This window comes from Canis aureus, chromosome 16 (assembly GCF_053574225.1).
Source record: "Canis aureus isolate CA01 chromosome 16, VMU_Caureus_v.1.0, whole genome shotgun sequence".
NCBI lineage: Eukaryota > Metazoa > Chordata > Mammalia > Carnivora > Canidae > Canis > Canis aureus.
In genome coordinates, this window is record NC_135626.1 from 60,690,185 (window position 1) to 60,706,888 (window position 16,704).

Below are 16,704 nucleotides of genomic sequence, written 5' to 3' on the forward strand. Positions count from 1 at the left end.
GAAGAGATAGACTCGCTGCTGTCACAGAGCTGTCAATCTGGTGTGATGGCTCAGATGATCACAACACCATATCCCTTGTGAATGCAGATGCAAAAAATCCTTAACAAAATTTTAGCAAATTGAGGGGGCACTTGGGTGGCTCAGTCAGTGAAGCATCTGCCTTCAGCTCAGGTCATGATCTCCAGATCCCAGGATCGAGGCCTGCACGGGGCTCCCTTCTCAGCACTGAGTCTGCTTCTCCCTCTGCTTCCCTTCCTCGTGGTCTCTCTCACTTTCTCAAATAAAAAAAATAAATAAAATCTTAAAATATTAACAAATTTAATCCAGTAACATGTTTTTAAAAGCCCATGACCAAGTGGGTTTTACCCGAGGGATGCTAAGTTGACTCACCACTAGAAATGTTATTCAGTGTAATCACCAGATTAATGCACTAAAAGAGAAAAATCACATGAGCAACTGTATGTGCAAAAAAGCCATCTGACAAAATTTAACACTCATTCATGGTTAAAACTCTCAGCAAACTAGGAAAATGTGTAAATACCTTCAATTCGATGAAGAACGTCCCTGAAAAATCCACAGCTATCAATCCACCTAAGGATGAAAAACACAGTGCTCTTCTCCCAAGATCAGGAACAGGACAAAGGTGCTCACTTTAGCCCTTACCTCATCCCACATATATAAATTAACTTGAAATGGATCAGACCTAAATGTAAGAGTTGAACCTTCTCTGGGATGGGGGCTGGTCACCAGAGACACCAAGCCATGACCAGACTCTTGGGACTATCAGTCCACTCCCATCCTCCTGGGAGAGGAGAGGGGCTGGAAATGGATCAATGATCGATCATGCCTATGTGAGGAAGCCCCTCCATAAAATCCCAAAAACATGGGGTTCAGGAAGCTTCTGAGTTAGTGAACATATCCACGAGTACTGGGAGGGTAACCCACCCCAGCTCCATGGGGACAGAAGTTCCTGCACCTGAGACCCCCCACCCTGGACCTCGCCCTATGTATCTCTTCATTTGGCTGTTCATCTGTGGCTTTTATCATATCCTCTAATAAACTGGTAAAAATAAGTGTTTCCTTGGGTTCTGTGAGCCCCTCTAGCAAATTAATCAAACCCAAGGAGGGGGATCATGGGAAACCCCAACATGTTGCCAAATCAGACAGAAGCAGTGAGGGGGTTACCTGGGGACACCGTACTTGCATCTGAAGTGCAGGGTGGTCTCATGGAGCTGAGGCCTTGATCTGGCGGGGGGCGGGGGTCTGTCTCCAGGTAGATGGTGTAGAACTGAGTTAAAGGGCAGCCCGGGGGGCTCAGCAGTTTAGCGCCGCCTTCAGCCCAGGGCATGATCCTGGAGACCCGGGATCGAGTCCCATGTCGGGCTCCCTGCATGGAGCCTGCTTCTCCCTCTGGCTGTGTCTCTGCTCCACCCCTTCTCTCTGTCTCTGTCTCTCATGAATAAATAAACTCTAAAAAAAAAAAAAAGAACTGAGTTAAAGTGTGGGGCACCCAGCTGGTGTCACTGAGAATCGCCTGGTGTGTGTGTGTGAGAAACCGGAAGTGTCAGAAGTGAAGTGCTCTGTGTGAAGGTAAAGGTGAGATACACAGGAGGTAGAAAACTGACTCTATCACACCATCTACACACTATCCTTCTGTCTGTGGACATTTCCAGTCCCGACCTTTGAATCACAAGCTAAAGGTGAAGTCATAAGCACTGGGAAGTTTACCACAACACATGCACCAACAAATACCAATGTTTGCACGTAGGCAGATCCTTGTTTGCTCAGAATCTGCGCTTCCCTATGAACATGCAAAGGCTGTTTGTTTGCGGTTTGGGCTCTGCTCCCTGGGAACTGACTGCTTGCCTCTGAGAAATACGGAGTGACTTGCACTAACTCCTCACTTGCTTCTCTTTTGACCCGGGGTCAACAAAATGTCACTTGGTCTCCTCGGCACACAACCCTAACTTCCAGGTCAATAGGCTCTCTGGAGTCTGTGTCCACGGCGCACCTGGAGTCCGGCGAGGTGGCTTCTTGAGTCTCCACTGACACCCCGTGGGGCCTGCACAGCACCCAGTTGGGCGTGCTGTGCCATCACAGAGGATGCTCCGCATGCACGGAGAGCTGACCGATGGCCCATCTTCCTGCAGCAACACCACGGAGAAGGTGGCGCGCAGAGCGCAGAAACAGGTGTCGGTGGAGTCGGCACGGGGCAGTAGCATCAAGCAGCTGCCGGGGAGAGGGAATGCCGTCTGCGGGGCTCCGGAGAGCGCTCCAGGTTAACCCAGCGGATGAAAGGAGCCAGGGGCCCAGCTCTTCTCCTACACATTTGTCAAGACTCATTCCGGCGATGCCCCCTCTCTCAGCGTCACTCGCTTGTGATGTCTTTCTGCCGTCTTTCTGGTCAGGGCGTTCCGGGGAAACACAGGGCAGGCCGGGAGAGCGTGCTTCCTCCCACTCCCTCTGTCCGCCCCGTCCTGGAGGACACAGCGAGAAGGCGGGACGGCCTCCCCAGGGACCTTGCTCTCGGGCTTCCCGGCCCTCAGAAGCGTGAGGAATGCGTGCCTGTGGTTTGGGCCGCCCGCTGTGTGGTGGTTTTGTGACACTAGGTCCTAGCCGACTAAGGCCCACAGGGAGCAGCCCCAGAGCCAGCTGGCGGTCTTCACGGTCTTCACGGTCTTCACGCGGGCAGGAACGCGGCGCCTCCCGGTCTCCCCTCCCGTCGGGGCCGCAGGAGTTACCTGGGGGTAGGCTCAGGCCCGGGCTCGCCAACGGCAGCCTGAAGAGGAGCGGCACGGCGGGGCCCCTGCGGCGTCTCCTGAGGAGGCCATCGGTCGCCGCCGTTACCGCGTGGGGCCTGCGGCCCACAGACTATTAGAACCGCTTCCCTGGAGGTCCTTGGGCGACGCCGACCTCCCTGTGCCCCCGCGAGGAGGGCCGATTTTCCAAGATCAGGGCTCTCGGCGGGGAGTGGGGTCTCTGCCCCACTCAGAGAATAAAGGGTTTCCGCTTGGTGCGTGGGAGATGCGGCGATTAGGACGGACAGCCTGGCGCGAGCAGGGAAGAGAAAGAGGATGCAACGTCGCGGCTCTGACAGGGCTAGGGACGCTGTCGCTGGTGGCGCCACCGCCCCGACGAGTCCCGAGACGCTGCCAGGTCCACGCGGCCGGGGAAGGCAGGGCCCCACTCCCGAGGCCCCACAGCGGGAGGCGGGGTGCACACCCCACTTGGCCTGTAGGGCACGCGGGCAGCCAGGCCCTCGCCAGCTGGAGGCCACCCCGCGTCCGTGGCCCCAGGAGCAGCCCTGGCCCCGCGGGACGCGCCCGGGAGAGCAGGGCCGCCAGCCCGGCGCCACTGCCCCGTCTGTGGATGGCTCTCGGCGCCCTCGGCCTTGGGTTCTCAGAATCGCGTCCTCACTGTAAGGACAGCGAGGAAAACTGTCGTCCTCGCTCCACATCATCCGTAACCATTCTAGACCATTCTCTGGCAGGTGCCCAGGGCCTCAGAGGATGCCCGCCCCAACCACGGGGTGGCCTGCACAATCTGAGAAGGCGGAGGGGACAGAAACTGGCGTTGCCATGACCGCTCCCAGGGTAGCGTGGACAAGGATTATTCGGCCCCGTGGGGTCGTCTCAGGAAGCTAAACCCACTAGGGGAGAGCTGGACGGTCAGGTCTAGGTTCCCAGGCTCCCACTCTGGTCCTTGCGAGAGGCTGAAGAGCTCCTCCGGCCGCCACACCCCACACCTCACCCCAGGACGCCGCCCCGCACCCCTCCAACGCCAGGGACTCTCACTACACCGTTCCTCTCCCCTTTCAGAAGAATCACGAAGAAAAAGATTACAGAACTCCTCAAAACACAAAAGCTAGCGTCGTCTGGTAGGCTCAGTACTGGACCAGTGATCTGGGCAGTGTCTTTGAGTTTTGTCCTAATTTTATTCATGAATTTCCTCTTTAAAAAAAAAAAGGGTGAGGAAGAGGGGCACCTGGGTGCCTCGGTAGTTGAACATCTGCCTTTGGCTCAGGGCGTGACCCCGGGGTCCCAGGATCAAGTCCCGCATCGGACTCCCTGCGTTGAGCCTGCTTTTCCCTCTGCCTGTGTCTCTGCCTCGATCTCTCTCTCTCTCTGGGTGTCTCTCATGAATAAATAAAATCTTTAAAAAACTAAAAAATATAAATTTTCGAAAAGGCAAACAAGTTTACAAATTCGGATTTGTATTATGGTAATAACAAAATAGGATAAAGGGGGGCACCTGGGTGGCTCAGTTCGTTGAGCGTCCAATGCTTGATTGCGGGTCAGGTCATGATCTCGAGGTGGTGAGATCGAGCCCCACATAGGGCTTCATGCTGGATGTGGAGCCTGCTTAAGATTCTCTGTCTCCGTCTCCCTCTGTCTTCCCCCCCGACTCCCAGGCACTTGTGTTCTCTCAAAAAAAAAAAAAAAAAAGTCAAAATGCAATTAAAAGGGAAAGCACAGGCTACAGACTGTATGATTCCAACTGGGTGACGTTCTAGGGTAGGAAGAGGTGTGGAGACAATAGATCGCAGCTGCCGGGGTCAGTGGGGGGGGGGGGGAGGTAGGGATGAACAGGTGCAGCATGAAGGGTGTTCGGGGCAGTGAAACTCTTCTGCAGGGCGCTGGGATGAGGGATACAAGTCGTCCCATTTGTCTAAACCCACAGATCGTGCAATGCCAAGCGAACCCGAGTGCACGCTGTTGGGACTCTGGGTGACGCCGATGTGTCAGTGCGGGTGCATGAGTTGTAACACGTGGACCCTCTGGCAGGGAGGCTGCATAGATGCGAGGGCAGGAGGCAAATGGACAATCTCTGTACCTTCCCCCTCCATATTACTGCAATCTTCAAAGTGCTCTAAAAGATAAAAGTCTATTAATAAAAATAAAAGTAAAAAGCAGGACAAGTAAAAAAGCAGGATTGAGTCACGTGAGGAAGTGTGTCTGACTCTGAGCTTCCTGGCAGCCAAGATGAAGAGCACAACAGGCAACGGGTCCCAGAGGCCGTGGGTTCCCTCAGGCCCTCCCCTGAATCCCACAGGACAGGGGCAAGCGTGGCGAGCAGTCCTGGCGGCTTTTCAGAGGCCAGCACAACACTCTGGCTTCGGTGGCCTCGAGATGTTTTCGCTCCCCTGGGAGGGTGCTGGGTCATGACTTGTGCTCCCTGGCCCTCGGTGCCCTGTCCTGCAGGCCTAGGGGATGGACGGCCCCAGGTAAGGCCAGTGTTGGAGAAGCCCCGTCCACAGGGGCCCGGTCGGGGCTCTGAGCACACCTGGCTCCCTGGAGGCCCAACCCCCCCCATCAGTTCATGAGCACGAGAACCGCTCCCGTGGGCTTTGCCTGGGCTGAGACAAGCCACTGTAAAATTCAAATTTCCGTGTGATTTTGTGGGACTTGGCAGGCTGTACAGCAAAGAGTGTTACTTTCTAAAAAGAAGAGGAAACTCAGTGTGGTGGGGATGGTGACGGGGAGTCCGGGGTGTTGGCAGGGAACGTGGGGGGAGGGTCAAGAAGCCCCCCGGGGGGTGGGATGCCTGCGCCGGGATCTCGGGGATGAGGACAGCCAGGGACTGGGCGGGAGGGCTCCCACGCGGAAGGGAAGGTGACCGAGGGGCGGCCGGGCTGGAGACAGCCCACGGAAGGCCCTGGAGGAACCGAGGAAGGCGAGGGGGGGCCAGGCTGTGAGCAATCAGACCGGACTGGACGGCAAAGGGCAGCGCTGGCCCCAAGTGCGCAAAGGAATGCGGGCTTGTCCGAGATGCTGCTCGCAGAGGACCGCAGCACGGCGGCTCCGGAGGGGTGACACGCTCCCGACACTTGCGCAAATCCAGAAGGCCTGCAGGCGGACACACGGGCGAGCGACCCGGGCCCAAGCAGCCAGGACGGGAACAGGCCAGGGCTCATCCCGCCCCTGCAGGGCTGCCTCACCGTGACCCTCACGACACGGCGCAGCCTCCTCTGGAAACTGAGGTCCCCGGGAGGCCCGGTCCTCGATCTTCACTCAAAGCTGGGGGTTTGTCAGTTGGACTCTTCTTCCTGCAAAGGGGGCAACGGGCGAGCTTCTTCCTGCCTCGCTCTGCTGAGGAAGAGGACGGAAGCTCCTCCCGGCTCCCCGTCCATACTCTTGCCGCCTGCAGAGACGGGGAGCCACTGGGCCTCCCTGCTCCGAGGTCACCTGGCGGGCGGGGGTGGGGGGGCGGTAAAGGAGGCCACAGACAGACAGCAGGGGTGCTTTGGGCAGATCTGGAGTTTATTTGCTGCAGTTCCTTGGCGCTAGTTTACAATGCAAAAAAAACCCAACAAACGAACAAAAAAACAATTGGAATAATTATAATTTTTTTAAAACCCTGTCGACAACTTTCAGTCATTTCTTTATATTTTATATTTTGACAAAACTTTTTTTAAACAAATACAAAATAATCTAAAAGGAGAAAAACTATACATGGATTATTTACAGCTCTGATAAATAGACTAATACTGATCCAGGTGCCTCCGTGTAGTATCGGCGAGGGCCAGGGCGGGGGATGCGGCTGGCGGGGGGCCCTGGGCCCGGCCCTCCTCCCGACCCCCTTGTGAGCTGCGGCTCCGGCAGGAACACGCCCGTGACCGCTCCGGGTAGGACCTTGTGTGAAGGGGGCCCCGGAGAGCACCCCGGCCGGCACCCCCAGTCACGCCCTTTCACGAAAGTCCTCTGCAGAGCGCCAGGCGGCCCTGAGGGTGGCGGAGGGGCTGGGGTCACGGTGTCCGAGAGGACCGGCCGCCCTTCGCCTTCGCAGGCCCCGCCTGGCCCCGGGCGGCACGGGGGCGCCGGGATGGCCCGGGCCGGCCCCCCTCTGCCCGCACCAGCGCGTGGCCTGGACGGTGGCAGGAGCGGCCCCGAGAGTCCCTGAGAGAACGGCAGGAGGACGCCGCGTGTCGTGGCTCCCTTCACACCGCAAGGCAGGAGGCGTGAGGCCAGCCTGCACACGGGCCTTGGCGGGAGGGAAGGACACGAGGCGGCCGTGCCCCCCCGCCCCGGGCAGCGGCGGCCCCTTCCTGTCTGGCCCCCGCCCCAGCACACCCACAGCGGTCCAGGTCAGGGCCAGTTTTGAGGCAGAAAAAGCTGAAGACCTAAGGTGATAAGACCTGCTCCTTCCTCTAAAACGAGGACTGTAGCTCTGGGGGAGGAGGAGGAACCGAGCAGGAAACCGTCCCGAGCCTCGGCTGGGACTGCCTGCCTCACAGTTTTGGTTACTGGGTATTTAAGCTCAAGGGAAAATGCTGACTTTGCGTCTTAAAGCCCGACAAGAAGGAACTCGGAAAGAGAAAGGACAGTGCGAGTGTCCAGCAGTTCTCCTCTGGCCTCGGCGCCCCCAGCGCGTGGAGCGGAGAGCCGGAGCGGCCTGCCCGCCTGTGCCCGCCTGTGCCCGCCGTGCCCGCGCCTCTCCCGCGGCCCGGCCGGCCCTCCAGCTGCTGGGAAGGCGGCTCCCGCCAGCGGCCCGGGGGCGGGTGGGGGGACCCCAGCGGCTGCCCAGAGAGCCCCCACCCCGGACCAGGCAGGATGCCTCTGAACGGCTCTACTTTATCTTTTTCTCTCTTTAAAAAACAAAAATATATCTTTATAGTACGTGGCTTCTCTTCCATTCCACTTCTTTCTTAACATAGAGTAATAATATATCGATACATGTATTTATGGTGCAGGGTTGAAGGCTTCTTCACAGGGAAATAACCAAGAGGTAAACAGTCGGCTTCGGGCTCTGCTATCAGACCTGCTGAGCGAGAGACTTGCAGGAAGGAGGCTGATGTGCTGACAGGGGCTCTGATCTTTTTAGAGAGAGAGGCTCGCCTGATGGGCGTCAGATCCCTCTCCCCGGTGCTAACTGCCTACCCTTCTCCCACTTAAAAATGAATAGCAAAGCTGAAGCCAGTCTCTAGGAATTCAGGGTGACGCCCAGCAGGTGACAGCCCTGCTCGGCAGCCCGCCCCCCGTCCATGGGGGGGACGGAGAAGGAACCCAGGGCCTCTCACGCCTTGCACGCTGGCACCGCTCGCTGTGCAGACTCAGTGTCTTTTCGTGGAGGAGACCTTCTTCTTCCGCGCCGCTAGCATCTCGTAGAAAGGGTCCCTGCTGATGGCTGCTCTGGACACAGAGGAGAGAACAAACAGGCTGAGGAACAGGCCCAGAGGGCTTGCACCCCCACCCCCCTCGACTGTCACTGCAAAGGCCAAGTCAGTGGCGCCAACGGTCACCGTGTCCTCACAATGACTTAAGGGACAAGCTCTGGAAGAGACACATGGTCCGTGTGCCAAGACAGTTCTGCACTATTTACTGCCTGTTTCTACCTAACCATGGGGTGGGTTTACGAACAGAGTGTTACAGACTCTAATATTCCGGCCCAGAAAGACAAACGTGGGACCTCAGTTCTACGTGACTGCGAGCGCCACACGATCCGTGGCCCGTGGTGGTCTGGCACGTGCTGCTCAATGGCCGCCCCACTCTGGACTACACAGCTTCTGAGTCCCGCACACACCGACCGACTCGATAACCAAGACCACAGGTGGGCAGTCCGCAGTGTCACGGGGCCCTTAGGGGGCGGCCGGCCAGGCTCGGCGGGGAGGGAGCCTGCGTGTGCCCGGGCACTGCCCCAGAGACCCCAGTGCAGGACGGTGACAGCAAGGCCACCCTGGTGCACTCATCAATCCCAACTGTCCAGCACGTTGTGCCGCGGGTGCTCAAGGGCTTTTCCAGAGCTGCTACACTCTAAGTGCCCACGAGTCTCCACGCTTGCCCACGAGCCCAGCTGCCCACTGGCTCTGCACCCGACCAGGTAGACGACAGGGGTCTGTTCACCAGAGATGACGCGTCCCCAAGTGCATCTGCACAGCTCCTTGGGGCAGCAAGAATCCACAGTCCCTGGCATGTGTCCCAAGGGGACCTTGTCACAAAGGCCTCAGTTGAGTGTCAAGAGCCAGGGGCGCCGAAGCCGACGGCTGCCTGGCGGTCAGGAGTGCGGCTTCTTGAGTCACAGGCTCAGGTCTGAAGACCAGCACCATCTCTGTGGCTCTGGACAATTTTATTCACTGTGTTGTGCCTCAGTGTCCTCACCTGTAAAATGGGGACGACCGTGCTTCCCCAGCTGCGGCGAAGAGTGAGGAGACGGTACCCGGAGGGCATGTGCACGGTGTGCGAATCCTGCACCACCGGCCAGGTGGTGCTGGGGCCCAGCCAGGAACTGAGCTTCCCAGGGAGGGCCTGTGTGTGCCCTCCCACCCTCACTAAAGGACGGAAGGATTCCAAACGTGTCTATAAAGAGGGCTCAGCGTTTCTGGGCGTAGGAGTACAGGCCACGGAACAGAGTAGGAGCGGCTGTGCACTGCCAGTGGGCCGCTCCAGTGATCACACAACGGGGCACACGGGACACAGAGGGTAACCCACGCACACACAAGAGCTTGAGGCAACTGCAGAGCGTGCTTCAATGAAAATGAAATGATAAAACAATTACTATCTCCACTGCGCTGCCATCCTGACCACGAGGCCGAGGAGCCCTCTGGGAAGCCTAGACTCGAGCTGCTGTCTTGGCCAAGCACCCAAGGACCCACTGACAGACAGTCTGGGACTCCAGTCAGACTCTCCCCTGAAGATCTAACCCAGGAGCCCAGGCGAGGGGCGGGCGGCACGCTGGGCAGCAGACGTGTGCGAGGAGAGAGCCCTCGTCCGGTGAAAGCACCGCGACGCCTCAGATCACCTACTTGATGCACTTAATCCACTCCTCCTTCTCTTCGGGCGTCGGGGCCGAGATCCGGTACACGGTGTGGTTTCCTTCCACCACCCGCCCGTCAGCCTCCGTCTTGCAGGCCTTGATGACTTGGTCTTTGTTGTCAGGGATGTAAAGCTCAAAGCAGTTCTGAGAATCAGAAAAGAGAGGGAGACAAAGACCTGAGAAAGCTACTGATCAAGACCAAAAAATGTTTATTTCTCAAAAGACCCTTCGTTCTGACTCCCGTGAAACACAGGCAACGTGTGCTTTCCTACGGCGAAGAGGAGCCCAGCAGTGAACGCCGGAGAATGTCGGCTGCCTGCCCGTCAGCCCGGCTAGCGAAGACACCAGGCACACACGTCCGCTGCGCTCCCAACAGACCAGCAACGCGGCGAACAGCGGTAGGTACGCAGGTGCCTTCGGGAGCCCGGCCCGTAGCGCCGGCACATTCCAGGTACCGGGGGCGTCGGGAGGGCGCCCGGTTGTGGGCGCTTCCTGCTGCCTTTTAAGGAAGGACAATCCCACCGCTCGTGGACAGGCCACAGGGACGCAGAGGCAGGGGGGCAGAAGTCAGCCACAGCCTCGTCTCCGGCCCGAACTGAAGGTGACTTTGAGTTGGGCTGAATCAGGGGCACGACACTCCTTTTCAGTTTTAGGTAAATCTTTGCACTTTCAGCCTTGTTTTAAGAACTGCTACCTTCTCTTTTGGCCCCCCACCCCCACCCCTACCCCGTCCCCCAGGAGATACTCACTGGTTTTTTGGAGTCCTCCACCTCCCGGATACTCAGATTCTCTAAAGGTATAATTCCACGGGGCTCCTTATCCTGTAGAACAGTGGCAGACACAGAGACCTCACGCTGGGTCATGAGCTCGCGTCCCCCCACGTCCCTCACTCACAAGTTGCCGGGGCTCTGCTCTTCTCCCATAACCTCGGGCTCACAAATCAGCTCTGGGGCCCACACCCTACATTCTAAAATCAGGAACGGGCCAGGAAGCGTGTGGGTATAGGAGTCCCTGCGCCCGGCGGCCTCTGCGGGGTGAGTGCCCAGGGGAGGCTCAGCACGTGTCTGGGAAGAGCCCACGGGAGGCCCTCCAGCAGGGAGCACGCCAGCCTCTCACAGAAACCACGTGGCTCCTCCGCCCGGCTCCTGCACACACGCCTTCACCTTCTGTTCCAGTGTCGGCAACCCCAGAAAGCCCTGGTCTTGCTCTAGGTGCCCGGCTCGCTGCCTCGAACGCCGGAGACAGTTTAGTGCGTTTATGTACACTCACAACCCCCTGCCCTAGCTTTCCCCTCGCCAGACCGTAGGATCTTCAAAGAGAAACTGCCTCCCTGACGACTCCAGGTAGGTCTGCAAAGGCACCTCCAGGCCTGTCCAGAGCAGAGCCAGGACACCCCTGCCAGGCCCCTGCCCCCCGGGGGCCCTCTCGACAAAGGCCACCACGCACATGCACTCTGCACCCGCCGGACAGCTAACGCCAACCTTCGCACTCCCTCTCCTGGGCATCCGGCCACCCCGCAGCCCACGACTTCACTCCAAGTTCACCACGGTAGCTGGACTAAGCCTTGGCACCAAGCTCCCTACGACAAATGCTCCTGAGACACTGTGCACTCCCCATTTGCAGATTCAGGTTCCTTTCCCTTTTGGGGGGATAATCTTGGAACAGATGGGATCTGTGTATGCGCGGGTGCCGACGCTCCAGCATTGGGGTCACCTTTCCTGTCCTCCTAACTGCTTACCTCTTCCCTGTCTTCACACTCATCTTTTCCAGACACAATCTGTGACTGTCTCCAATCTTTCTTCTGTAATGGTGATTTTATTCTCGGCTAGTCTGTTCCACTCCTTATAGTTTTTACCTAACTTCTAGATCTGTGATTACACAGATCACCTGTTCTTCAGCCTGCACCTTGCGGGGGGTGGGGGGTGGCCAGCTTGTGTTCTGGCCCCTTCCACAGTCTCATGACAGAACCGTGAGCAGAGGGCAGGCCCATCTGACACCTGCCGCGCTCCAGCTCTTCTCTGGGACTGCCGCTGCCCTGCTTGGGGGTGGCGACGCCGCTCACGGGCACACTCCCTGTGACAGAGCTCCCACTGAGCTCCCAGCCCAGGGCCCACACCAACGTTGCAGGAAGTGAGGCCCATCTTCTCACTTTCCTATTTCACCAATTCCTACCCAGCTGCAGACTTTATTGCTCGCCGATCGGAAGAGGGAAGAAGCCCTACTGTTTGCTTCTCCTGGACTCAGGGCAAGGGGGAGGCAGCGGGGCTGTGTGGGGAAAGGTCCCTCCGCCCAGCCCCCAGGCCACTGCCTCTGCCCCTGCTCTTGGTCCCTGAGCTGTACTGAAGCAGCTGTCACTCCTTCCCCTAGATTCCCTGTACCATGTTGGGTGATTCTGTGTGGACGTTCTCCCTACCACCTTAACTCTGAGGCCCCCCACCCCCGTGTCTGCAGAAACACACTCCCTGATGTCCTGTGGCCTCATGGAACGCCGGCCGGCACACTGCTGGATGGAGTGTGGGATCAGGCAATGCCACCACAGTTGGCATCACGAGGAGCCACAGCATCCTGCAATCTCGCGGAGCCTGCTCCCGAACTCAGGGCATACTGCTTAGGTGTCTGTGTATGTTTCATTTTAACCCAAAGAATAGTGGGGAAAAACCCAAACAAGACTTTAAAGATACCACTAGTCTAGGTATCTTTGAGAAAAAAGGCCAGCTCTGGGCAGGGCCGGGGGGGTGTTGGGGGGGGGAGGGCAGAAAGGAATGTTCTGAGCTGTTCTCAGCGGTGCTCTGGGGGCGGGAACAACAGGAAACTAACTGGATGTCCTAAGGTGTGGCCCTTGGGGGTGACGCCGCATCACAGGCTGATGCCCACTCCCCACAGAGCGTCACAGAGTACAGCCACCTCACCAGGCAGGTGCCAGGGTCCTGGCTCCTACTGAGGCTACATCCCTGACTTTCCTTCATCACTGAGGTCCTACCTTCTTCACTGTCCTGGCAGGATCCGTGACCTTTACTCAGTGAAGACCTGGTTGCAGAACCAGCACCAACTGCCCTGATTTATCTCAAGACACAAGTCCCACAGTGCCAAGAACGGAGGCGTGACAAGGGATCAAGAGACAGGTGGGCAGCCAGTCTGAGCCCGGCCAGCCAGGCTTTCTGGGCGCCACAGCAGAGGGAGCTTCGAAAAAGGTTTTATTTTCTCATTTTTATTCTCACAGGTTCTTATGAAAGAGACTTGCGTGTAACACAAAGCTGTGCTGTGATTCTGTTCCCGCTGAAAACCAACAGAACCTCCACGGTTTGAGAAAACTTCAAACTCCAGTAACTCCCAACTTCCCTCATTTCATTTTACTTCTCTTCTATTCTTTCAACCCCCGGGGCTGCTTCTCCTGCATCCAGAAAATCGGAATTCTCCACATTGTGATTTTCATGCACCTTTCAAGGGCTATAAACCCTTTCTTGGCAACCGACCCAGGCTGGCTGTTCCCAGCCCGGCTCCAAACGCCGCCTCTAACACCCTGTGCCATGCAGGGCTTCCACCTCTGCCCACATCACCTGCAGGGCCCCCCGATTCTGGGACCTCCCCACCCCTGACTGGAGTCAGACAGAAACAGAGGCCTGGCCCACCCCTAGTCCCGCAGCAGACCCAGAGGCTCACCGTCGTATATTCAAAGTAGTAAAGGCAGTTGTCAGTGAGAATAAACCAGCGTCTTTTCCAAGTCTTGACCCTGCCACCTACGGAGCAAAAAGAGATGCGGGTCCGACAGGAGCCAAGCAGACGGGAGCAGGCTCCGTAACATGACCCCCCCCCCCTCAAAGAGCTCGAGGGTGGGGGAAGCGAGGGGCAGGGGTACCAGAACATTGAGACCATGGCAAAGTTTACATCAGTAACAAGACACAGAGCCAAAACAGAAGCACCTTTCACAGAGTGAAAGTCTGTGGGTACAAGCAGAGCAAGCAAGTCAGGTGGCACCTGGAGATGAACTCAGGAGAGTGGGATGAGAGCATGGCTGGGGAGGGAACCCGGGCGATGAGGACACGCGATATAAATCTGATTGGGCTGGAGATGCGCCCATGGAAGCCCGTCGGTGTGGTGGAAATGGGCCAACAGAAGAAAGAGGGGGAAGAGGGGCTACACTGCTGGGGCACCCTGCCCGGGTACAGGAGGAGGGCTTCATCAGAGGGGGCAGGAGTGAGGAAAGGGGAACTACAATGTGTCAACCCTTCACAATCACATCTACGGCTTTCCTGGGGAGTGGAACCCAAATTCCTACCCCAACCTTCCTGATTATAGTGAAATTCTATACTGGCTTTCAGGCCCCGGGCCAGTGTCCTGCAAATGAAATTTCCCGAGTCCTGGGTGAGACAAGGGGGAGTCCCTGCACCAGGAGGAGCCCACGGTGCACAGAGGCAGCGCTCGGGAGCCTTTCCAAGCCTGGACTCCTCACGTGGAGCTCTGAACACAATGAGCGAGAGGAAGGGGCCGCAGACCAGAGGGACGGTGGCAGCCGTGAGTGCCGAAGGGGCCCCTCCGTCCTCCTCAGCGTCTCAGTGGGAGGACCACGCTGGGGCCGTGAAGCTCTGCTCAGGACAGCACTGGGGAGGGCGGCTCAGCTGCCGGCTGTCTTAGTGAGGCTGCATCCCGCACCCTCCACGGCCCTGAGCTGGACCTGGTCCTGCTCTGCTTACGCCGGGGCAAGGGGCAGCTTCCTGAACCATGCAAAGGCCTCCCCATGTTATGATACACATGCCATTCTGTCCGCACTTCTTTCTGCCCTGACAGTATATGCTCTTCCGCCTAAAATGTAACCTCCAGAGGATATCACTTCTCTCACCTTCCCAAAAGACAAGGCCCATGGGGTGCAAAGCTGGTATGACCCGAGTCATGCTTCCTCTCTTGTCCCTCACCACAGGCAGCTGAGCCAAGGGCAGGGTGCTTTTCAAGGGTGTGCTGCCAGGGGCCGGGCCGGGCCGTGCCCACATGCTCACACCGGGTTTCCTGATAGGACGTTACGGAGATGGTGGGGTGTAAAGTCTCGGGGAGGTTAGGTGATTGATCATGAATTGCCACAGTTCTAAACAGACCCAAGTTGTGGAGGGCTTTGCTATCAGCACACGCACAGTGTCCACCTGCCGGGGGCCCTATGCTAGCATCAAGCCAGGACTGGCCCTCCAGCAGTAATTTGCCAGTTTATGGGAGCATGTGCCTCTGGTCCCTAAGGCCCTAGGGCATGAATCAAGAAAAAAAAACCACAGATGGAAATATGACATGCATGTGGAAAACGGGAAAGGCTGGGCAGGATCAAAACAAACGAGGAAAAGAAAGAAGACAAGGAATATATTTAGAACTGGAGCCAATATGTTATAAAAAGGCACCCCCGCCCCCACTTCAGAGCCTGGGAAACCGGCTCTTCTACCTCTTGGGCCTTCATCTCCACACAGGGCTCGGTACACAGGACACCTCAACCCATGCTGACTCCCATGCGCTCCCCCCACAGGACCACCCAGGGGCCCTCGGGGCTTAGGAGGTCATGGAGGAGGGGTCAGATGCGAAAAGGAAGAAGGTGGAAGGAAATCTAGAAGGAAAAGCGAAGCTGGAAAGATCCCCTCCCTGATTACAAAACCTTGATGATTTCCCCTGACGACCTGCTGCGTCACAGAGACCTCTGCCGTGAGGGGCATCACGGCGGTCCCAGGGCAGGATTTCCATGTTGAAAGAAACAGACATGAAACAAGCAGACAGACCAATGCGCGCACCTAGGACAGTCCCTGTGGAACTCACAGGACACCTCCCACCCCCGGTGCAAAGGCCAGGCGCCGTCTTCCCTAGCGCTGACGGGTGCCCAGAACGTGCTAACGACTGTGTTGAGCATTGGGGCTGTTCTCTCTGCGTGCTGGAGCACACACCTGAGGAGCTGCTCCTCTAGGAAAAACCTAACCCCCAAATCAGCAAGTGGAGGGAGGTCCCAACGGCATAACTAAGAGGCCAATTTGGGGTTTTTAACAGTATTCATTGAAAAAGAGGAGGGAGAAAAACAAAACAGAACATGAAATACGGAGTCGAGGTCATACGCCCTCCTCTAATACCCAGGACTTCCAGGGGGGGAGGGGGCTCTGGGTGTCTTTTTTTTTTTTTTTTTTCCCCCAAACTTGGCATCCTTTGAGTTTAGGAGATGCCATTTCCCTGTTTCATGCATAGGCAAATGTCCCAAGCTGTCTCATTTACTTCTCGTCCTGGCGTGCTCTCTGATCAGAGTGTATCAGGAGCACGTATCGCTGAGAAGTCAAACCTCCCTTCTCCTCCTCCTCCTCTGGAGAAATTACTGGAAATCACAGGTGTCAATTTGAATGTAACACAGATAGACTATGCCTGGCCAATCATTCCAAGAGAAAATTCAGTGAGTACTTTCTCTGCTTTTCTAAACCCACTCTTATTATGTTTTCTCACATCATGGCAGTCAGTAATGTTTATCCCACGGCCTGGTACCTAGCTGTCTGATGCACTAGCCCTGAAAGGGAAACCATGAACCCCTGATCCTGACCAGTTCCCTAGGGACTGTACAGTAAGTTAGAAGCAGCATTAACACTACCACCAGCAATTAAAAAACAAAATAACCAAAAATAACAAAATAAGAAAAACGCTGCAGCAAGTACAGTGGCCTTGGCAGAGCGAGCGAGCAGGTTGGGGGGATTACATACCTCCTGGAGTTTGGGGCAAGGAAAAGGAGAGCCAAAATCATGGAAACATACAAATGAGGGAGAAAAGAAAATTAAAACAAAGAAATTAAACCAAACTCCTTAATCTCAAAGTGCACTGTATTAGTCATTCACATCTGTCCTGGGGGAGCCAAACATGAAATCACTAGCGGGGCGAATGCCACTGTCTGGCGTGTGAATGGGGGAGCTTGTTTCATCCGCCACGCACCACCTGGCGAAGGCGGGATCTGCAGCA

General features: G+C 56.9%; 1 protein-coding gene across 5 annotated transcripts in view; it reads right to left on the reverse strand.

Annotated features, from left to right (window-relative positions):
- Positions 1 to 6,239: 6,239 nt before the first annotated feature.
- CYTH1 (cytohesin 1) overlaps positions 6,240 to 16,704 on the reverse strand; it is a 77,698-nt gene continuing 67,233 nt past the window's right edge. For all 5 annotated transcript variants that reach the window (XM_077854451.1, XM_077854449.1, XM_077854448.1 and 2 more), the window contains 4 exons: positions 13,411 to 13,487; positions 10,500 to 10,571; positions 9,740 to 9,894; positions 6,240 to 8,129 (listed from right to left, as the gene is read on the reverse strand). In XM_077854451.1, the coding sequence (XP_077710577.1) occupies positions 8,051 to 8,129; positions 9,740 to 9,894; positions 10,500 to 10,571; positions 13,411 to 13,487 (383 nt within the window). In that variant the 3' untranslated portion in view covers positions 6,240 to 8,050. The remainder of the gene's footprint in view (positions 8,130 to 9,739; positions 9,895 to 10,499; positions 10,572 to 13,410; positions 13,488 to 16,704) is intronic.